This window comes from Petromyzon marinus, chromosome 79 (genome assembly GCF_048934315.1).
Source record: "Petromyzon marinus isolate PM22_M1 ecotype Great Lakes invasive population chromosome 79, UKy_Petmar_22M1.pri1.0, whole genome shotgun sequence".
In the NCBI taxonomy this organism is placed as follows: Eukaryota; Metazoa; Chordata; class Hyperoartia; order Petromyzontiformes; family Petromyzontidae; genus Petromyzon; species Petromyzon marinus.
This window is the reverse complement of record NC_133745.1, coordinates 21,818,838-21,842,293: the sequence shown is the minus strand read 5'-3', so window position 1 is coordinate 21,842,293 and position 23,456 is coordinate 21,818,838. Positions and strand designations below refer to the sequence as shown.

At 51.1% G+C, this 23,456-nt stretch overlaps 1 protein-coding gene across 5 annotated transcripts; it reads left to right on the top strand.

The window, feature by feature from the left end:
- Positions 1–1,386: 1,386 nt before the first annotated feature.
- LOC116958523 (uncharacterized) lies at positions 1,387–23,222 on the top strand. 5 transcript variants are annotated; one of them, XM_076056999.1, is made up of 5 exons: positions 1,387–1,898; positions 5,955–6,066; positions 10,939–11,034; positions 14,195–14,329; positions 18,509–23,222. In XM_076056999.1, exons 2-5 carry the CDS (start codon positions 5,955–5,957, stop codon positions 19,702–19,704), a joined length of 1,539 nt encoding a protein of 512 aa, XP_075913114.1. In that variant the 5' UTR covers positions 1,387–1,898; the 3' UTR covers positions 19,705–23,222. The 5 variants fall into 5 exon arrangements, with proteins under 5 accessions (XP_075913114.1, XP_075913113.1, XP_075913112.1 ...); XM_076056998.1 differs by having other exon boundaries at positions 10,936–11,034; XM_076056997.1 differs by having other exon boundaries at positions 10,933–11,034.
- The last annotated feature ends 234 nt before the right edge of the window (positions 23,223–23,456 follow it).

Below are 23,456 nucleotides of genomic sequence, written 5' to 3'. Positions count from 1 at the left end.
GAGACACACAGAGAGACACAGACACACAGAGAGACACACAGACACACACACAGACACACAAAGAGATACACACAGAGACAGAGAGAGGAACCCAGACACACAGAGAGACACACACAGAGACACACAGAGAGCCACACACAGAGAGACACACACAGAGACACACAGAGAGACACACAGAGAGACACAGAGACACACAGAGACACAGAGAGACACACACAGAGACACACAGAGAGACACAGAGAGAGACAGAGACACACACAGAGAGACACAGAGAGACACACACAGACACACACTGAGAGACACACAGAGAGACACAGAGAGACACACACAGAGAGACACACAGAGAAACACACACAGAGAAACACACAGACACACAGAGAGACACACACACAGATACACAGAGAGACACACACAGACACACACAGAGACACACAGAGACACAGAGACACACACAGACACACACAGAGAGACACACAGAGAGACACACAGAGAGACACACAGAGAGACACACAGAGAGACACACACAGAAACACACAGACACACAGAGAGACACACAGAGAGACACACACAGACACACACACAGAGGCACACACAGAGACGCACACAGAGACACACACAGAGACACACACACAGAGACACACAGAGAGACGCACACACAGAGAGACACACACAGAGACACACAGAGACACACACAGACGCACACACATAGACACACACAGAGACACACACATAGACACACACAGAGACACACACATAGACACACACAGAGACACACGCAGAGACACACAGAGACACACACAGAGAGACACACAGAGACACACGGGCAGACACACAGACACACAGACAGACACAGAGACACAGAGAGACACAGAGAGACACACACAGAGACACAGGGACACACACAGAGACACACGCAGAGACACACGCAGAGACACAGAAACACACAGAGAGACAAACACAGACACACAGAGAGACACACACATAGACACAGAGAGACACAGAGAGACACACAGAGAGAGACACACACAGAGACACACAGAGACACACAGAGAGACACACACAGAGACACAGAGACACACAGAGAGACAAACACAGACACACAGAGAGACACACACATAGACACAGAGAGACACAGAGAGACACACACAGAGAGAGACACACACAGAGACACACAGAGACACACGCAGAGACACACAGAGACACAGAGACACACAGAGAGACAGAGAGACAAACACAGACACAGAGAGACACACACAGACACAGAGAAACACACACAGAGACACACACATAGAGACACAGAGACACACGCAGAGACACACGCAGAGACACACACAGAGACACACGCAGAGACACACACAGACACACGCAGAGACACACACACAGACACAGAGAGACACACAGAGACACAGAGACAGAGAGACACACAGAGACACACGCAGAGACACACACAGAGACACAGAGACACACAGAAAGACAGAGAGACAAACACAGACACACTAGAGACACACACATAGACACACACACAGAGACAGAGAGACAAACACAGACACACAGAGAGACACAGAGACACAGAGAGACACACAGACACAGAGAGACACACACAGAGACACACAGAGACACACAGAGAGACACACATAGACACACACAGAGAGACAGAGAGACAAACACAGACACACAGACACACAGAGAGACAGAGAGACACACACAGACACAGAGAGACACACAGACACAGAGAGACACACACAGAGACACAGAGACACACGCAGAGACACACATAGACACACATAGACACACACAGAGAGACAGAGAGACACGCGGACTACTGCCACTGCTGCTTCTGCTGCTTCACGTTCCCCCAATCCACCGCTGGACGAGGTCAGCGGTCGCGTGAATCAGTGGTGAATCTCGCACCTCCGCTCCGCACACTTCACCATAACGGTCAGTGGGGGGCTCTTTGAGGGTTGATGGATCACCAAAAGACAAAGATCCCCCGTGTAGCCTTAACAGACTGTAGGGGCAAGTGCTGTTAGCGAGCAGTATCTATGAAGGCCGGAACGGTACACGAGGGGGTGGGTGGCTACCAGCACCACGCCCGGCCGCCTTTGTCTCCCCAGTGGCGATGTTTACACACCGCACCAGGTGTTCATTTGAGGCTGAGTCGACCTCGGGGAGGCCCGGGACCGGTTCAGAGGTGTTGGCCGTGAGCGGGAATCGAATTTGGGTGGCCGGGTTCGTAGTGCAGCGTAACGCTAACCACTACCACCACCTCGCCCACCCACACCACCACGCACACCACCCACACCACCACCCACACCACCCACACCACCACCACCACCCACACCACCACGGACACCACCACCGACACCACCACCACCCACACCACCACCACCCACACCACCACCACCCACACCACCACCCACACCACCACCACCCACACCACCCACAACACCACCCACACCACCACCGACACCACCACCCACACCACCCACACCACCACCTCGGCCACTCACACCACCACCCACACCACCACCCACACCACCACCCACACCACCACCCACACCACCACCTCGCCCACCCACACCACCACCTCGCCCATCCACACCACCCACACCACCACCCACACCACCACCACACCACCACCCACACCATCACCACCACCACCCACACCACCACCCACACCACCACCACACCACCACCCACACCACCACCCACACCACCACCACCCACACCACCACCATCCCCCACACCACCACTCACACCACCACCCACACCACCACCACCACCCACACCACCCACACCACCACCCACACCGCCACCACCCACACCACCACCCACACCACCTCGCCCACCGACACCACCACCCACACCACCACCATCCCCCACACCACCACCCACACCACCACCACCCACACCACCCACACCACCACCCACACCACCCACAGCACCACCACCCACACCTCTATCCACACCACCACCCACACCTCCACCAGACCACCACCACCCACACCACCACCCACACCACCACCTCGCCCACCCACACCACCACCCACACCACCCACACCACCACCCACACTGCCACCCACACCACCACCCACACCACCCACACCACCCACACCACCCACGCCACCACCCACACCACCATCACCACCCACACCGCCACCACCCACACCACCACCCACACCACCACCCACACCGCCACCACCCACACCACCACCACCCACACCACCACCCACGCCACGACCCACACTACCACCCACACTGCCACCACCCACACCACCCACACCACCACCCACACCACCACCACCCACACCACCACCCACACCACCTCCTCGCCCACCCACCCACACCACCTCGCCCACCCACCCACACCACCATCCACACCACCACCCACACCACCACCGCCACACCACCACCCACACCACCACCACCCACACCACCACCTCGCCCACCCACCCACACCATCTCGCCCACCCACCCACACCACCACCCACACCACCACCACCACCCACACCACCACCACCCAAACCACCACCACCCACACCACCACCACCACCGCCACCCACACCGCCACCCACACCACCACCCACACCACCACCCACACCACCACCACCCACACCACCCACACCACCACCACCCGCAACACCACCACCACCCCTACCACCACCCACACCACCACCCACCCCACCACCACCACCCCTACCACTACCCTCACCACCACCACCCCCACCACCACCACCCCTACCACCACCCTCACCACCACAACCACCACCCACACCACCACAATCACCACCCCTACCACCACAACCACCAGCCCCACCACCACCACCCACACCACACTCACCCCCACCGTGGCTATGTTATCGTGTGTAAGTTCTATTTCTGTGGATTGCTACCGTGGTCAACTTCGACACCCTGAGCCGTCGATAGTCGTGGCCGTGATTTCGCCATCAGATATCGTCCAAAATGCAAAGGGGTTCAGTGTCGCGTACTATTAAAGCACTTGTGTGTAGTGTAGTGTATAGTGTAGTGTGTATAGTGTAGTGTGGTGTGTAGTGTGGTGTGTAGTGTAGTGTGTATAGTGTAGTGTAGTGTGTAGTGTAGTGTAGTGTGGTGTGTAGTGTAGTGTGTAGTGTATAGTGTAGTGTATAGTGTAGTGTATAGTAGTTTATAGTGTTGTGTATAGTGTAGTGTATAGTGTCGTGTGTAGTGTGTAGTGTAGTGTATAGTGTAGTGTATAGTGTAGTGTATAGTGTAGTGCATAGTGTAGTGTATAGTGTAGTGTATAGTGTAGTGTGTATAGTGTAGTGTATAGTAGTGTAGTGTATAGTAGTGTATAGTAGTGTAGTGTATAGTGTAGTGTATAGTGCAGTGTATAGTAGTGTAGTGTATAGTGTAGTGTGTAGTGTAGTAGTGTATAGTGTAGTGTAGTAGTGTATAGTGTAGTAGTGTGTATTAGTGTTTCGTGTAGTGTCTAGTGTAGTGTGTATTAGTGTTTAGTGTATAGTGTAGTAGTGTATCGTGTAGTGTGTAGTAATATGTGTCTGTATTAGTGTTTAGTGTAGTAGTGTATAGTGTAGTGTAGTGTGTAGTAATATATAGTGTGTGTATTAGTGTATAGTGTAATGTCTTAGTGTATAGTAGTGCAGTGTACAATAGTGTAGTGTATAGTAGTATACAGTGTAGTGTATAGTGTAATGTGTAGCGTATAGTATAGTGCAATCTATAGTAATGTACAGTGTAATGTGTAGTGTATAGTAGTGTAACGTGTGGTGTATAGCAGTGTTGTGTATAGCGTAGTGTATAGTAGTGTCGTATAGAGTAGTGTATAATTTAGTATGTATGTCAACGCTGTTGATTTGCTCCAACACACAGTTGTGCTGTACTAGTAACATTTTGGCATGTTCTGTCTACGTGACAAACCTTACTAATTGGCTGTGTCGGGTGGTGGCAGCGGGTTTAACGACACAGCGTTTATATTCACTACTACTTGGTGTTATGCTGTGTGTGTCTGTGTGTGTGTAGCGGTTAGCGCTATGCTGCGCTACGAACCTGGCGACCCGGGTTCGATTCCTGCTCACGGCCAACACCAGTGACGAGTATCTGAACCGGTCCTGGGCCTCCCCTAGGTCGACTCAGCCTCAAATGAGTACCTGGTGCGGTGTGTAGTAAACATCGCCACTGGGGAGACAAAGGCGGTCGGGCGTGGTGCTGGCCACCCACCCCCTCGTGTACCGTTCCGGCCTTCATAGGTGCTCGCTAACAGCACTTGCCCCTACAGTCTGTTAAGGCTATTCGGGGGAACTTTTTCTGCGTGTGTGTCTGTGTCTCTGTGTGTGTGTGTCTGTGTCTCTGTGTGAGTGTGTCTGTGCTGTACTAGTAACGAATTGGCACGTTCTGTTTACGTGACAACCCTTACTAACGACACAGCATTAATATTCACACGATCCGACCCACAACAAAACCTCTATTATGGATGTGTTTATGTGATTACATTGTAATTCCCGACAGGGAGGATAAGCACACCGGCGGCAGAGACTCTGGGTTGTGAGTGAGTGAGTGATTGGGTGTGTGAGTGGGTGAGTGGGTGGGTGGGTGTGTGGGTGAGTGAGTGGGTGTGTGAGTGGGTGAGTGGGTGTGTGAGTGGGTGTGTGAGTGGGTGTGTGAGTGGGTGTGCGAGTGTGTGTGTGAGTGGGTGAGTGTGTGGATGGGTGGCTGAGTTGGTGAGTGGGTCGATGTTGTTAATGCAGTCTCAATGCCTGGCAAGAGGTATCTATTTGTTGTTTGAACATCTTAACAACTTCTGTTTGATTACTGCTAGATAAACGCCGATTATTACATTTTCATCGTCTCAATAAGGTCCCATTGGCAGCACTCGCCCCAACATTCTGCTGAGGCTTTACATCTTCAGTGAAAGGGAGGGGGGGGTCTGAGTCTCGATCGGTTTCCGCCCTCAGATGGCCTCGCACGCCCAGTCGCCGTTCATCATCAAGCGAGAGAACGAAGAGAATCCGAGCCTCTGGATGGGTCCCGATTCGACGGTGAAACGCGAGGACGCGGACGCTGCTGGTGAGATTACTCAACTATGTTTTATTTTTAACCAGGTGTCAGTCCCCGCTGAGCTGCTATGCCCTCTGCTCTTTTGTCAGAAGCGTTCGTGGCCATCACGAATTGATAGCAGCTGACATCGTCATCATCATCATCATCGCGTGGAAATGTATAGCAGTCAAATTCTCTAATCGTTTCCGTGTCTCTATGTAATGACTCTATGCAGCTCTATGTAATGAAGCTATGGGTCTCTATGTGTAATGAGGCTATGGGTCTCTATGTAATGAGGCTATGGGTCTCTATATAATGAGGCTATGGGTCTCTATGTAATGAAGCTATGGGTCTCTATGTAATGAGGCAATGATTCATCTTCTTTGGTTCTTTCGGTAAAGTCACGTAGAATGAGAATAAAATGATAAATTGATAAAATAAAATAACACAATAATATTCTCACGACGTTTCGGCCACAACACAAGCGGCCTTCATCAGGTGAAGGGACGAGACTGTCTGGTAGGACAGCGCTGGAGTGAAAGAGCCACGTTCAGATCACGGCCTTTAAGCTGTGTGAGAGGAACAAAGCGCCTTGACAAAGGAATTAGCATATAATTTAGCATTGAAACGGCTGAATGATTAGCTTGTGACTGGTCACAGAAATAGTTATGTTAAAAGTTAAAGCATACACATCCGCAGAGGCACCCCTTGACAATGGAATTAGCATAGAATTTAGCATTGAAATAGCTAAGTTAAAGCATACACATCTGCAGAGGCACCCCTTGACAATGGAATTAGCATAGAATTTAGCATTGAAATAGCTGAGTGGTTAGCTTGTAACTGCTCACAGAAATAGCTACGTTAAAGTCAGACCATACACATTCACCGAGGCACTTAGTACAAATCAAACAGGAGAATTTAGCATTGAAATAACTAGGCGAATTTAGCATTGAAATAACTGAGTGATTAGCTAGTGACTGGTCACAGAAATGACTATGTTGAAGTCAAGGCCTACACATCTGAGCTATTCACAGTACTATATAGTGAACCAATAAAAACTAAAATATAAATTACCTTAATGTTATCAATAAACTCTATATTCTCCAATCAGCTAAGCTACCAACAATAAGTCGTTATATATCACAATGCTATATGGTGAAAAAATGGGTGGATTTTACCCTCAACTTTAGCACCACGGATAGCTACGGGCCCCGTTCAGACGGACGAGTTCGTCCATGGTCGGAACAGAGGAGGGGGAGAGAGACAGCTGCGAGGCCCTAGTATACTCCATGTTGTAAAACCATACCATTAACCGTGGTGTGAGAGGTATTAAGAGGCAATGCTGGCGAAAGAGCTGCGGTCTGAAGGTCATCGTAAAAATACAATTAATTAAGAACAGAAATGATTTAAAACATCTTTCCAGTGGTTACTAAGCCAGAATCCATCTTCTCGGTTGAAATTGTCTCTGTGCTTGTATATGTGAATGGCCTCATGAACGAATCTCTCATGGTAGCCGGTTGGTTTGCAAAGAACCTCCGTCTTGGAGAAGTCAATGTCATGTGAGCCCACTGAATTATAACAGTGATCTGCCACGGCAGAGGAGTTCGTCCTACCGTGTTTCAAGTCTGCTTTATGTTCGCGGATGCGGTCCGAGATATGTCTTTTGGTTTCTCCAATGTAGCTACTACCACAGAGGCACTTTAGTTTGTAAACGCCCGGGTACTGTATGTCTGGAACAGCATCTTTTACAGATGGAACTAAATCACGGATTTTATGTACTGTGTTGAATCGGACCTGGATCTTGTGTTTATTCAGGATTTTGGAGATCTTTTTAGTGACCCCTGCAATGTAGGGTAAGGTGATGGTTTTGAGTGGCTCCACAAGAGGATCCTTCTTCATGACTGGAGTGATGGCTTTGCGGATTGTGTAGTCGGAGTAGCCATTAGCCCTGAGAGCCTGGTGTACGTGCTTGAGTTCACTGGTAATGTGTTCCTGGTCGGAAATGCATTGGGCTCTATGGTATAGAGTCTTGATGAGGGAGTTCTTCTGGGATGGATGGTGGTGGGAATCCGGTTTCAAGTAAGCATCTGTATGGGTAGCTTTCCTGTAGACAGAGTGGCTCATTGAACCATCATGTCTCCTTTTAATTAAGACATCCAAAAAGGGTAGTTTGCCATCTTTTTCGACCTCCATGGTAAATCTGATGGCTGGGTGTATGGAATTGATGTGGTCGTGGAATTGGTCTAGAGCAGGCTGGCCATGTGGCCAGATGACAAAGGTGTCATCAACATACCTCTTCCATAAGGTCGGGCGTAGAGTGGCAGTCTGGATGGCGTCAGTTTCAAATTTTTCCATGAATACGTTGGCTACAACCGGAGATAGGGGGGAGCCCATTGGGGTGCCCTCAGTTTGTTTGTAGAAAGTTCCATTCCAGGTGAAGTATGTGTTGGTTAAGCAATGTCTCACCAGGGGGGGTACATCAGTATGCAGTCCTTGATGAACCAGGTCTTCAATGATAGCGATGGTGTCAGGTACCGGGACTTTGGTGAACAAGGACACCACATCAAAACTGACAAGCAGGTCGTTTGGGGACAGGGAAATGCCTTTGATTGTCGATACCAGGTGAGTAGAATTTAGTACCGCAGAGGTGGTTTTTCCAGTGAAAGGTCGCAGTATATCAGCAAGAAAACGTGCCAGTTTGTAGGTGGGGGAGCTGATAGTAGAGACGATGGGACGAAGGGGTGTATCTTCTTTGTGTATCTTTGGAAGGCCATATAATCTTGGTGGTCTGGCAGCAGAGGGTTTCAACGAGAACTGTTTGATCTCATCAATTAATGCTGTTGAATCAGAGATGATTTTGTTCGTTTTGGTGACCAGGCTGTTGGTGGGATCTCTTTTTATTTTTGTATAGCTGCCATCGTTGAGTAGTTCTTGAATTTTGTTGTTATATTCTGTTTTGTCCATGATGACAGTGGCATTGCCTTTGTCGGCTGAGAGGACGACAATATCATCCCTCTTTTTTAATTGAGATAATTCAAAACGTTCGTCTTTGCTGATGTTGCTGGGTGGCAACTTAGCGTTTTTGAGGTTGCAGCAGTCACGAAAGCTTTAAATCGAAAAATGAGGCTATGGTTCTCTATGTAATGAGTCTATGGGTCTCTATGTAATGAGGCTATGGGTCTCTATGTGTAATGAGGCTATGGGTCTCTGTGTAATGAGGCTATGGGTCTCTGTGTAATGAGGCTATGGGTCTCTATGTAATGAGGCTATGGGTCTCTGTGTGATGAGGCTATGGGTCTCTGTGTAATGAGGCTATGGGTCTCTGTGTAATGAGGCTATGGGTCTCTATGTCGTGAGGCTATGGGTCTCTGTGTAATGAGGCTATGGGTCTCTGTGTAATGAGGCTATGGGTCTCTATGTAATGAGTCTATGGGTCTCTATGTAATGAGGCTATGGGTCTCTATGTGTAATGAGGCTATGGGTCTCTATGTAATGAGGCTATGGGTCTGTATGTAATGAGGCTATGGGTCTCTATGTAATGAGTCTATGGGTCTCTATGTAATGAGGCTATGGGTCTCTATGTGTAATGAGGCTATGGGTCTCTGTGTAATGAGGCTATGGGTCTCTATGTAATGAGGTTATGGGTCTCTGTGTAATAAGGCTATGGGTCTCTATGTAATGAGGCTATGGGTCTCTGTGTAATGAGGCTATGGGTCTCTATGTAATGAGGCTATGCGTCTCTATGTAATGAGGTTATGGGTCTCTATGTAATGAGGTTATGGGTCTCTGTGTAATAAGGCTATGGGTCTCTATGTAATGAGGCTATGGGTCTCTGTGTAATGAGGCTATGGGTCTCTATGTAATGAGGTTATGGGTCTCTATGTAATGAGGCTATGGGTCTCTATGTAGTGAGGCTATGGGTCTCTATGTAATGAGGCTATGGGTCTCTGTGTAATGAGGCTATGGGTCTCTATGTAATGAAGCTATGGATCTCTATGTAATGAGGCTATGGGTCTCTGTGTAATGAGGCTATGTGTCTCTATGTAATGAGGCTATGGGTCCCTATGTAATGAGGCTATGGGTCTCTGTGTAATGAGGCTATGCGTCTCTATGTAATGAGGTTATGGGTCTCTGTGTAATGAGGCTATGGGTCTCTATGTAATGAGGCTATGGGTCTCTATGTAATGAGGTTATGGGTCTCTATGTAATGAGGCTATGGGTCTCTGTGTAATGAGGCTATGCGTCTCTATGTAATGAGGTTATGGGTCTCTATGTAATGAGGCTATGGGTCTCTATGTAATGAGGCTATGGGTCTCTATGTAATGAGGCCGTGGTTTTCACACCTTGATGACGATTGCTCGTGTTGCAGTCGAAACGTCGTGAGAATTTTATTGTTTTATAGTTTTTTATTTTATTTTATTGTTTCCCTTCCACTTGGTGGTGACTTTACCGAAAGAACCAAGAATACGAATCCCTGCAGTCACGAAAGCTTTAAATCAAAATTCGATGATGATATTAATAATAATGTTGCCCGCATAGTCCTTGGAACCGATTGGCCTGCACCAGAGCTACAGCTTTCGTTACGATGGTCGGGCGGGGCGGACGTGGTTTTGGGCCACCATCCCCCACCACCTCGTGTGTGCCACAGTGCCCGCGTTCATATGGGGTAGACGGCGGGTAGGTGGACGGGTGAGTTAACAGATGACTGTGTGAGTGGACAGGTGGACACGTTGGAGCCACCCACCACCCCCCCCACCCCACCTCCTGTGTGCCAGAGTGCCGGCCTTCTTAGGCTGCTGCCTGCTCGCTGCTACTAACGGCACTTGCCCAAAAGTCTGTTGAGGCTACACTGGCGGTGGGGGGTGGGGGCGGGGTGCCTTTGTCTTGCAGCTGCAGCAGCAGCAGCAGCAGCAGCAGCGCTCGTGAAGCATGAAGATGAAGGGAGTCTGGGAGCGGAGATTCCAAGAATCGTGGTGAAAACCGAAGTCGGGGAAGATGGTAACTGGACACCCCCCCCACCCCCCCACCCACCCCCCCCCCCCACCACCTCTTTCCTACCCTGTGCCGGATGCAGCGGGACCGCGAATCGAACAGCGGAACGCTGGCGAGATCTCAACAGCTCTAAGGGGTGAAAATGGGCTGTCCGTACTTGTGTAGTAGGGCACAAAAAAAACACAAACCCACTGACCTCTTGGGCGGTGCCGGATGATGGTAGCGCTGTGGTGGATGTGAGAAATGCCATGGGGGGTGGGGGGAAGGCCGATCACAATCGGCTGATCCCCTCATGGCGCTCGTTGCCACCACAGCGGCCGGATGGGGGCTCTGGATGGGTGCGGGGGGCTGGTAACCCCTCCACCTTCAATTCAACTAACCCCTAAACTACGATGCTAAATATTAAACCAAGCTTATGCTGGAGCCCCCGGTGGGAACAGGCGTCTATGACGTCTCCTGACCAAACCCCATTTTGGCGGAGCCAGGAGACTGAATCTGTACCCTCAAGATTCCTCCGGAAATGGCAAAAATAAAAACCACTGCGGAGGAGAGGCTGCCACTCCTCTGTTGAGAGCTGGACTGGCACCGCCTGGATCTCTGCGGTATTCAAGAGGCTCTGGCTTCAGTCACCATGAGGAGTGGACAGTACTCTACTCGGGGCAGGAGACTGATCTGCCCACTGACCATCGGCTTGTCATCTGTAAGATGCGCCTGCCATTCTTCCACTCTGGTGGTGGGTGTCCATCTAGGACCCTATTCAAACCCACAGTGGCCTGGTGTCCGCTAGCTGATGAAAGTTGCAAGCGAGAATTTCAGCATTGCTTGCAGCTGGGGTTGGCATAACCCCCCCCCCCCCTCCTGCTGATGCTGATGGGAAATGGGCGAGGTTTAGGACTATGGCTCATGCAGCTGCAATGACTGCCTTGGGTACACAGTCCAGACCTCCACAGAGACCCTGGCTGAAGAAGGAGGCGTTCCGGCTGGCTGAGAAAAAGCGACAGGCCCACTCTCACTGTCTACAGCATCCCACGTCGGAGAATGAGGAGGCTTCCCACAGCCTTCGCTCAGAGGTTCGGAGAGGCATGCAGCACTGCAAGGAGGGGTGATGGTTGTGGGTTACTGAAGAGATGGAGTCTAACTCATTAGCCCGGGATCGCAAATCACTCTTTAACTCCAACAAAAAAGTAACTTGCAGCACCACACCTATCACCATCCTTGGGGGAAAGAAAGGTGATACAATCTCCAACCCCTAGGACCAGGTTTGCAGATTTGAAGAGCATTTCTGTGAGGTCTTGGGGGAGGGAAAATCGCTCAGCCTAGAAAACATCATGGGACAAAGTGAGGATGACCCTGCTGAGGCTGCGGTACCTCAAATATTGGAAGAAGTAGTCACCCCCTGTGAATCGCTGGCTGAGGTGCCATCTGTTGAGGAAGCACTGAAGGCAATCCGGAGTCTGAGACCAGGAAAAGGGTGCCGTCTATGTGCAGACTGCCCGATATGGCATCATAATAAGAGTCTGGACCACTGGACAGAATCCGAAGGATTGGAAGGATGCCCTGGTGGTCCCCCTCTTTAATAAGGGGGACTGCACAGACTGTAACAACTACAGGCGCATCTCCCTCCTCAGTGTGCTGGGAAAGGTCCTGGCAAGGATTATATTCAACATCGCCTTGCCAGGCACGCTGAGGAGAGGCTTGCGGAGCCCCAATGCGGTTTCAGGAAAGGGCGGTCCTGCACAGATGCCATATTTTCTGTCCGTCTGCTACAGCAGAGGTGTAAGGAATTCCAACAAGACCTACATCTCTGCTTTATTGACCTGGTGAAGGCCTATGATACCATCAATAAGCCCGGGCTCTGGGTTGTTCATTGTGCTTTCGGAGTCCCTGACTCACTGCTCACAATCATTAAGGACCTTCATGATGGTGGGCAGACCCAGGCAAAGCTCTGTGGCCAGGAGTTGGAACCATTCCCTGTTCACCTTGGGGTGCGACAGGGATGTCCTCTGGCTCCCACATTTATTTAACACATTTTTTTGACCACGTAGTTCGAGAGGTTTTCCATGGCTGTACCAAAGGAATCTCCATCTGGTACAGATACAACAGGAGGCTGATCAATTCTCAGGTGCGGTTGTGAGATGGCTCCCTATTGGTCAACCATGTTATGCATGCCGATGATTTGGTGATTGCTGCTCACTCAGAAGTGGAGTTGGAGGCACTGCTGCTGAACCTGGAGCGTGCCACTAAGAGGTGGGGACTTACCATCAGCCCCACCAAAACTAAGTATATGCCTGGGTATTGCATGCCATCAAACACTGCACCCCATCAACTCTCCATTGGTGATAGGGCAGTTGTGGAAAGAGTGGAGAGTTTTCCATACCTGGGCAGTGTTCTTTTGACCAGCTCTGGTTTTACAGCAGAAGTCTCACTCAGAATCAGTCGAGAGGCATTATCTTTTCATCGACTGTGTAACGCTGTGTGGAAGCTACCTGGTCTGTTGGTCCACATGAAGCTTCGGGTCTTCTCGACCACGATCATGCCCTACCTTCTCTATACTTGTGAAACGTGAACCCCCCATATGGAACATCTTCACCAGTTAGAAACATTCAAGCTGGCCTGCCTACGATCCATCCTGGGTTTAACCAGGCTGGATTGTTTGAGGAGCTCACAAATCCTTGAAAGATCTGGACAAAGTTTCGTCGGTCAGCTCCTCTGGCAAGGCGAGGCTGCGTTGGCTGGGTCATGTAGCCCACATCCCCAGCCACCGCACGCCTAAATAGCTTTTGTTCGGTCGGATAGAGGGGGCTTAATGGGGGCGCAGCACGGGCTAGAGAAGAGATGGAGTGATGTGGTACAGGAGGACGTGGAGCGGAGTGGACTTGCCGATGACTGGTACCAGCGGTGTCAAGATCGGCCTCTGTGGAGGCGGCTCGTGAAGGATGCTACTGGGCAGTTGGAGGTAGTCGCCCTCCAACAACAACGGAGGGCGGAGGAGCGACGCCCGCAACAACGAGCGGAGCGCCGGGCGGCTAAAACACAGCAAGTTGGCACAGCAGGGGGGGGCACAGGTGGTGCATCGGCCAGCAGTCATCTCATTCAAGTTGACCCTCCCGTGCGTCAAATACCAGGGTTTGCTCACTTGTCAAACGTGTTTTCTCCTAAATCACAGCCACAGTTCTGCATGCGGTTAAAGTGGAACGAGACGGGGAATGGTCGGAAGAGACGAGAGACCCCTACGGATTGATGGTCGCCGCAGACCGTAACTTCATCGAGGTGGAGCTCTCGGAGGAGGAAATCGGTGCTGGTGAGCTTCCCCTTTTCGCGGAATCCCTGGCGTACGTGCGCGCAGCGGCCGTCGCCTCGGTCAACGATGTTTCATTGATGCCAGGGAAGCCACCGTCCATGGAAATTGTCGTCAATCGAACGAGGCGAATGGACGTCGGAGGCTTAATTCGATAGCGCGTTGACCCCTTTTTTCACCCGAAAAACATCGTCTGCGCAGTATTTAAAAGGCGCTAATTTTAATACACGGACATCATAAGAACATGAAAAAATAAGAATGGGTTTTACCCCTTTCTGGCAGTAGCAAAACAGGAGTTATAGTAATAGGTTTTACCCTTTTAACTGGCACAAAAAACTGACACCTTTATTCAAGGCATCATGTCTGCAATAACCACAACACAAGTAGTCAAAATGCAAACAAAAAGACAACTCTGATAATATGCACTGTCCTTGAGGACAGACCTTGAGGACAGTGCCAATATTATTATCAGAGTTGTCTTTGTTTGCATTTTGACTACTTGTGTTGTGGTTATTGCAGACATGATGCCTTGAATAAAGGTGTCAGTTTTTTGTGCCAGTTAAAAGGGTAAAACCTATTACTATATCTTGTTACTGGCAAAGGAGGTCTCATAATGTAAAACAGGAGTTGTGTTAAGATGTTCAACCACCAAATATGAATCTTTAGCATGGAAATCAAGTTGCTGTAGTAACCGCACACGGTGCTTGTGGTGAACATGCAAACCAACATGCTCTGATAATGCTGTGTAGGAACCTCCTGGTTCCACCAGCCCACAGGGGATTATTGTGTCTGTCCGTCCGTCGTGCATCCAAAAATGGGAGGGAGGGGCTGGGTGGAGAGGGGAGGGTGGGGAGGGTGGGGAGGGAGGGGCTGGGTGGGGAGGGTGGGGCTGGGTGGGGAGGGTGGGGTGGGGAGGGGCTGGGTGGGGAGGGAGGGGCTGGGTGGGGAGGGGAGGGTGGGGAGGGTGGGGCTGGGTGTGAAGGGGAGGGTGGGGAGGGGCTGGGTGGGGAGGGAGGGGCTGGGTGGGGAGGGGAGGGTGGGGAGGGAGGGGCTGGGTGGGGAGGGAGGGGCTGGGTGGGGAGGGGAGGGTGAGGAGGAAGGGGCTGGGTGGGGAGGGAGGGGCTGGGTGGGTAAGGAGGCCACGGCACACACGAGGGGGTGGGTGGCCACCAACCACGTCCGGCCATCTTCACGACATTTCCCCCTCCACGTGGAGAATCCACAGCATGCGTTTGGAGTATGCGGCTGCTCTCAATCTCTACATTATGAGCCGCCAAGCCCGCCCTCACAGTCGGGAATATTGTGCGGAATACACCACGGTGGTGCCGCCGTTCACCCTGGCCATTGACCGTGCAACCCAACGTTCCTACCACCTCCCTCCGCAGGAGAATGTGTTGTACAGCAAAACCTTGGATTGCGCAGCATAATTCGTTCCGGAAACGCGTTTGTAATCCAAAAGCACTCGTACATCAAAGCACTCGTACATCAGTTGTGATCACGTGACGCTCGGCAGTACAAAGCGTACTACACGTATACTACTCGTATTGCTAAGACCCTCGCTCGTTTATCAAATTAATATTTACTTACAATTTTTGCTCGCCTTGCAAAACACTCGCAGACCAAGTTACTCGCAATCCAAGGATATAATCTGTACTTGCATTGACTTTGCTAAGGATGTAATTGTAATGTTACATTGCATTTTATCTGTGAAACTCATTGGCCTACAGCAGAAACAACAGCCTTCTTTAGGGCCTAGTCTCACTTCCAGTGTCAGACCAGAGAGCAGCGTCAAAAGGGTGAACAGGACAAGGACTATGCCACTATGAGCACATTCATTGCTGCGAGTGAGCAGCTACAAAATGGGACCTTTTTGCCAGTGTCAAGATATGAAAGCGTCATAATTGGTGTTTAACACGCAGGCTGTCGCAACCAATATCGTCCATGATACAGGCTTAGATCGCTCAAACAGATAAATGTGTCGTTTAACCCGCCACCACCCGACACAGATAATTAGTAAGGGGTTTGTCACGTAAACAGAACATGCCAATTCGTTACTAGTACAGCACTAACCGGTTGTGTGTGTCGTAGAGTAAACCCGCTATAGCGTAGTGTGTAGTCCCATTTTGTAAAAGCATTAATATTGATAGAAACTCGGAGAAGTAACGACCAAATAGAGCGTACAAAGGTGAAGTTTTGGCCCGCGGCGAAGAGACATCCGTGAGAATCCTCCGTCTCACGCGGCCCCTCGATTGCTTCTGCGACTGCAACGTCAGGGAAAGCGCCACTGGGCTTTGGACGAGTGGGGGGGTGGGGGGGGGGGTGAAACGCACCCGAAGATCGTGCAGTCAAGCTGCCAGCTGGGGACGTTGCCCCTTCCGCGTATTAACTGATGGGAGTTTGTCTCTCGGTTAACGGTGTTTCGTTGGTTTTGCGGGAAAAAAACCGTCGTTAAGCGAAATGATCGCGAATCGAACATAGCGAATGCACGTTGAAGGCTTAATGTGATAATAAGTTGACCCTTTCACCCGTAAACATTTTTGTATCACGTTTCAACACGCAATTTTAACGAATGAACGTTGTACAAACATTTGAAAGCATTAATATTAGTAGAAACATGGATAAAGAATGCATAAATAGGGCATAAAAAGGTGCATGAAGAGCAGAAACAGACACGTCAATCACTTATCAGCGCCCTACCTCATTACAGACCAACGCAGACCTTATTGGTCACCCCGTGCCCCTTACGAATCCCAACGTTCATCCTACGAAGTCCCATAACACTACTATAGTGTACTACTACACTACTATACTACTATTATACTACTTGAGTATACTACCACACTACTCTACACTCCACTACTATACTACTACTATACTACATTACTATACTACTAGACTACTATAGTATACTACTACACGACTATACTACTACACTGCTATAGTATACTACTATATCACTACACTATTGTACCACTACACTACTATACCACTCCACTACTATACTACTACACTACTATACTACTACACTACTATAGTATACTACTACATGACTATACTACTACACTACTATAGTATACTACTATACCACTACACTACTATACCACTACACTACTATACTACTACACTACTATACTACTACACTACTATACCACTACACTACTATACCACTACACTACTATACTACTACACTACTATACCACTACACTACTATACACTACACTATTATACTACTACTATAGTATACTACTACAGGACTATACTACTGCACTACTATAGTATACTACTATACCACTACACTACTATACCACTACGCTACTATACTACTACACTACTATACTACTACAATATTATACTACTACACGACTATACTACTGCACTATTATAGTATACTACTATACAACTACACTACCATAACTGTCAACCCCTTATCATTGCCCTACCTTATTATAGATAAATTCAGACCTTACTGGTCACTCCGAAGTTAAACACGCAATTTGAACAAATAAACGTTATAAAAACATCCTAAAGAATATTACTCTTTGGTTCTTTCGGTAAAGTCACGTAGTAGGTGATAAAATAACGTAAATTAAATCACGACATTTCGATTGCAACACAAGCAATCATCATCAGGTGGGAAAACCACAGCAAGAAAACACGTTTTTTTTTTTCCGCTGAAATGGGAGAGAGGTGCCGTAGTAAGAGCCATCTCTCTCCCTTGCCGTGGCTTTCCCGCCTGATGATGATTGCTTGTGTTGCAATCGAAACGTCGTGCTTTAATTTCTTTCATTTGATCACCCACTGCGTGGATCCCTGCAATTCACGAAAAAACTTCAAATCTAGATGAAAGCGTATTAGTAGCAACGTGGCTAAGCAGCGAACGAATGCGGCACGAATAGGTGCATAACTAGAGCACGGAAGAAACATTCCTTGCCTTGGGCTACGAAGACGGGTGGCTTACGAGAGGGGGTCGACGGAGGAGTTGGGGGTCGGAGAACATTTCTACTTTTACACGAGGAGTCTCTGGGGTGGAGAGGGGGGGGCACGGCACATCAAAACGCGCGACGTGGGGAGGCGCCTGGAAGCGGCCCGTGGAGCGTTAAGGGGGGGGCGCGGAGGTTTGACGGAAGCGCCGTGCCCCCCCCCCTTCTCGCGTCTTCCCCCCCCCCCGCAAAAACCTTGCAGCGGACGGAGCGGGCGAACCGGAGACGCTGTGCGAGGACTGCGCCAAGGGCGGACGCTTCGACGGCGACGCGGGCAGAGTGGAGTGCGCCGGCGAGACTCCGCGGGCCTGCGCGGAGTGCGGCAAGGCGCTGGAGGGAGCGGCGCTCTGCGTCGTCTTCGCCGCCGCCGCCGCCGCCGCCGCCGCCGGCCGCCGGAGGCACACCTGCAAGGACTGCGGCCGCGGCTTCGAGCTGCGGTCGCACCTGGAGGAGCACGCGAGGCGGCACACGGCCGAGAAGCCGCACGTGTGCCACGAGTGCGGCAAGGGCTTCGCGTCGCGCTACACCCTGAACTCGCACTTCATGTCGCACACGGGCAAGTGGCCGCACGTGTGCAAGGAGTGCGGCAAGGGCTTCGCGCGGACCAACTTCCTGGAGGCGCACGCGAGGACGCACACCCGCGAGAAGCCGCACGCGTGCAAGGAGTGCGGGAAGAGGTTCGCGACGTGCTACTCGCTGAACACGCACGCCATCTCGCACACGGGCGAGTGGCCGTACGTGTGCCAGGAGTGCGGCAAGGGCTTCGCGCGCCCCTGCGACTTCGAGACGCACGCGCGCACCCACACGGGCGACTGCCCCTACGAGTGCAAGGAGTGCGGCAAGGTGTTCGGCGGGCGCTCCAGCCTCGAGATGCACACGAGGACGCACACGGGCGAGAAGCCGCACGCCTGCGGCGAGTGCGGCAAGGCGTTCGCGAAGCGCTCCCACCTGGAGAAGCACGTGACGACGCACACGGGCGAGAAGCCGCACGTCTGCCCCGAGTGCGGCAAGGGCTTTTCCTACTGGTCCACCCTCGAGGTGCACACGCGGACGCACACGGGCGAGAAGCCGCACGTGTGCGGCGAGTGCGGCAAGGGCTTCATCCACTGCTACAGCCTGGAGAGGCACAAGAGGGCCCACACGGGCGAGAAGCCGCACGCGTGCAAGGAGTGCGGCAAGGAGTTCGTGCGGCGTTACCAACTGGAGGAGCACACCAGGACGCACACGGGCGAGAAGCCGCACGTGTGCGTGGAGTGCGGCAGGGGCTTCGTGCGGCGCTGCCAACTGGAGGAGCACAAGAGGACGCACACCGTGGAGAAGCCGCACGTGTGCGGCACGTGCGGGAAGGGGTTCGCGCACCCTTCCAACCTGGAGAGGCACGGCAAGACGCACAAGTGAATCGGTGCCATTTGAACGCCCGCCGCCGCCGCCGCCGACTACGACTTCATTCCTAGCCCGCGTAGTTTAAGCGGCAGCTGTCGGATCCGTACGCTGGTGTTTTTTTGTTTTTTTTGTTTAAAGAAATCATTTTTGCCATCCGCGTTTTCAAATCAAGACTCAAATCGAGGTTTGCGTTCTTTAAGGGTTTAGTTCGGGTCGCCCGTCTCCCCCGTAAGACCGGGATCAATGGAGCGCCGGCGATTGGGGATTCTGTCGAAGGCAGACCTCGCCGAGCGCACGGGGAAGGCGTTCCGTTCCCGGAAAATGCCGGGGGAATCTGGGATTGCATTCCTTGGTCCGAAATGATCTCCCGCCTTCATCGAGCTAATTCTACAAGATTCCCCGACCCCCCCATTATGCCGCTGCTTCTGTACGGCTGCCGACGTCGAAGCGGAGGCTACGACTACAGTTTCACATTCGGGTTGGTCAAGCCGAGACAACCTCGTCCAGGACCAGCGGAGCGGCGTATCGCTGTGATGATGTCCCCTGTTCTGGGTGAACATGGTCGAGCGAGTCTCGGCCCTCAGCGACGCCGGGTTCCGGAAGAAATCCAAGACCGGCGCAGCCTTTTCGGGCCCGCCGTCAGTCTACGACACAGTTCTGGATGTCGAGGCTCGCAAGGGCGATCTCCTTGTCTCGAAACAACACGCATTGTATGGACGATGCTGAGCGACGGGAGGCTGCGTGTCTATATGGGCGACAAATCCATCTCGCCCCGGTTGCTCAACAACGGATTGCCACAAGGTTGAACGGTCGCGCGCGACACAACGTTATTCTCCATAACGCTGGTGGGTCTCTCCCTCCGTTTCTCCGTGTGTCCGAGTACGCAACCTTTGTCAATTTCGCCTCGACGTTGAACCTCCCCCTCCCCCCACGTCTCCTTTTCCCTTCCCGCGCCCTTTGCCCAAACGCTGAATCGCCGCGCCCGACGCTCGCCCCTGACGCTTGCCACTTGCACGTTGACGGTTCGCCATCGAGACGTCCGCACGACCGATGCCCTCGGCGACTGGGACGGCTGTTTGTGCGCGGGCAATGCGTGGCGAGCGTTTGCGTCGTACCGTCGTGTTCGTGTTGAGCCGCGTTATTTTCTTAACGCGCGAGAGATCCCCCCCCCCCGCGTGGTCAAATTAATCGTTCTCACGATCGACCCGTTGACACGCGGCATTGCTTGTCGACGCGGAGACGAGAATCTTAGCTGCGTTGAACCGCGTAGGGGTTGAAACGTCACCCCCATGTTCCAGAAAACAGACCTCAACTGTAGAGCCGAAATACGCGTTTGATAAAGCGGGTTTCGGCAAGGTTTTGTATGCATGGACGTCTGTCTTACTTCTTTCAGACCGTACGTTGCCAACCGTGCTAATCGGAGGTGCGGAGGGAAAGCAACAAACTGAACAGAAGAAGAACAAGAAGCAGTTTCTAAAGAAATGAGTTTGTCAATCTAGGCGATGACTTTAAATGTGGCGTAGCTCCAGTGGCTTCCTAATATCGGAAGGAAGAGCGTTCCAGACGGCCGCAGAGGCACGTCTGAAAGTTGCCGCGCGGTGATGCGGTGACCACCGTCTTTGTTTGATGGTTACTTTAAAAAAAAAAAACGGTAGAAGCCTGCAACCTAATTCCTATTCTACCCAGTCGACCATCGTCTTGGTTTGCGATCGGGATTTTAACACCCGAATCGGCGTTTGTTCTCTTATCCTCGTCGCGCACGCTACAACGATGCACATTGCAGAGGTCGGTGTCGCCGTAAGAACGCCATGACGTGAATTTCAAAGTGCATTTTCTCCCAAGCGTTTCTCCGACGCAGGTACTACTACTACTATTGTGAGCGCTAAAGAGTAGCACTTCATAACCGCGTCTTAGATAGATGGATATTTTTAACAAGTGTGTGGGCAAAGGGATGCTTTGTCGTCGCGTGTGATTTCAACGGGCGAGTCGTTGGCAGTCTACCGCTTGACGAAATCTTCCCCTGCTCTGCCAGTTACGGGGATTTGCTTGACCGTACTTGGCCGTGCCGGTCGATGGTCGTTGATCAGCTCGCCCACTTCCAGATCGCCCATCCTCTTCCCTCGCCCCCTTCACCCCTTCCCCCCCCCCCCTACTCCTTTGTGACCCATAAGTCCCCTCCATCGTGGTCACCTCCCCCATACTCCTTCGTATGTACGCGTGTGCATGTTGAACCTCTTTCGCACCGTACGTAGCCAACCGCGTTCGCGGGAGGTGCGGGCGGGGAAGGACTTCAAACTAAACACAACAGGCAGTTCTGAAGAAATGAATTTTCAATCGAGATAATTGATAAGGGCATAGCTCCAGTGGCATCCTGTAGGTATCTGTGTTGAACTTCTTTCATTGTTTTATATTTTTATTATTTTATTGTTTCCCTTCCACGCGACTTTACCGAAAGAGCCAATAATATTCTTTCACATCGTTATCAGCCAGTTCAAGTCGTAACTGGCTGTGATGTTTCCATTTTAGACCCGGCAGCCCTTCATTGGTGGAAGCCCACCACCAGGACCATCGCTGCTCACTACGACCATCACTGCTAGCAGTAGCCCTTTATTGGTGAAAGCCCACCACCTGTACCATCATTCCCATGTTAAACCTTTATCCGGCAGCCCTTTAATTAATGGAAACCCACCACCTACGCCGGCCATCGCCCACCACTTACATTAACATCAGCTGCTTCGCCCATGCTGCTGACACTTGGGCTACGCCCTTTTCAGACCTTTATAAAAACAGTTTGCCTTTAGAGGCTAACACCCGTTTTTCTGATGATGACCGCTTGTGTTGCAATCGAAACGTCGTGGTTATTTTATTATTATTTTACGTGACTTTACCAAAAGAACCAATGAAATTTTTTTTTTATAATTTATAAGTGCATAGCTCCATCAGCTGCCTAATATCGATCCCGACTACGTACCCTCTATTGTGGCTACTTCCCCTACCCTACCGTTTTATCATCCCCTAAATACACCTCCATCCCGGTACCACTCATTCCTCAAGCCCCTGCATGCTCCCTGCCAATCGAAATCGTCACATTCTGTGTCGCTCTTTTCTTTTTAAACGATGTCAAGCGCCTGGAGTGAAGTCGATCTCTCTCTATATATCTATGAATAAACAATGATTTTCGATTGTAAAGAGGAGAGGGACGGGGGTTGTTTGTATCGCCGTGCTATTTTGTGGTAATTCGCGTTGATGGTGTGACCGTAAATGTTTTGTAGTGCATTGTAGCGTTTGGTTCCGTAAATCCTCACTGAATAGCCTCAGCCTAAGCTTCGTGTTTGGTGCAGTACATGCAATGCTCGACTTACGAACGCCCAGGCTTACGAACGCCCGACTTACGGACGCCCCGGCTTATGAAGGCCCCGACTTGCGAACGCCTCGACTTACGAACATTCGTGAGTCGAGGGCGTCCCGTACCTAACACTGTCGTCGGAGTTGGCAAATTGGCAGGTGTCTATTAAAAGAATGGCTGTGTCAAACTGTGCGTCATGTTTGGATTAATTTTACGACCCCCCTCCCCCAAGCTAAATTGTATGTTGGGGTGTGGGGGGGGTCTCACTTTCCAGGTGCAATCCGTAATATTCTGATTTATTTTCACGGCGCTGAAGGATCGCTTTGTGGGCAACCCCACAAACCCCCTGAGACCACCCCCCCCCACCCCTTCCGACACCTTAGCCCAGATTCAGCACCTACATGTATCGGTGATGTAATAA

Coding starts and splice junctions, on each gene's coding strand:
- LOC116958523 (XM_032981174.2), top strand. CDS start 5,955: ATGGCCTCGCACGCCCAGTCGCCGTTCATCATCAAGCGAGAGAACGAA. Junction 6,067..10,926: donor CGAGGACGCGGACGCTGCTG/GTGAGATTACTC, acceptor TTTGTCTTGCAG/CTGCAGCAGCAGCAGCAGCA. Junction 14,330..18,508: donor GGAGGAGGAAATCGGTGCTG/GTGAGCTTCCCC, acceptor AAAACCTTGCAG/CGGACGGAGCGGGCGAACCG.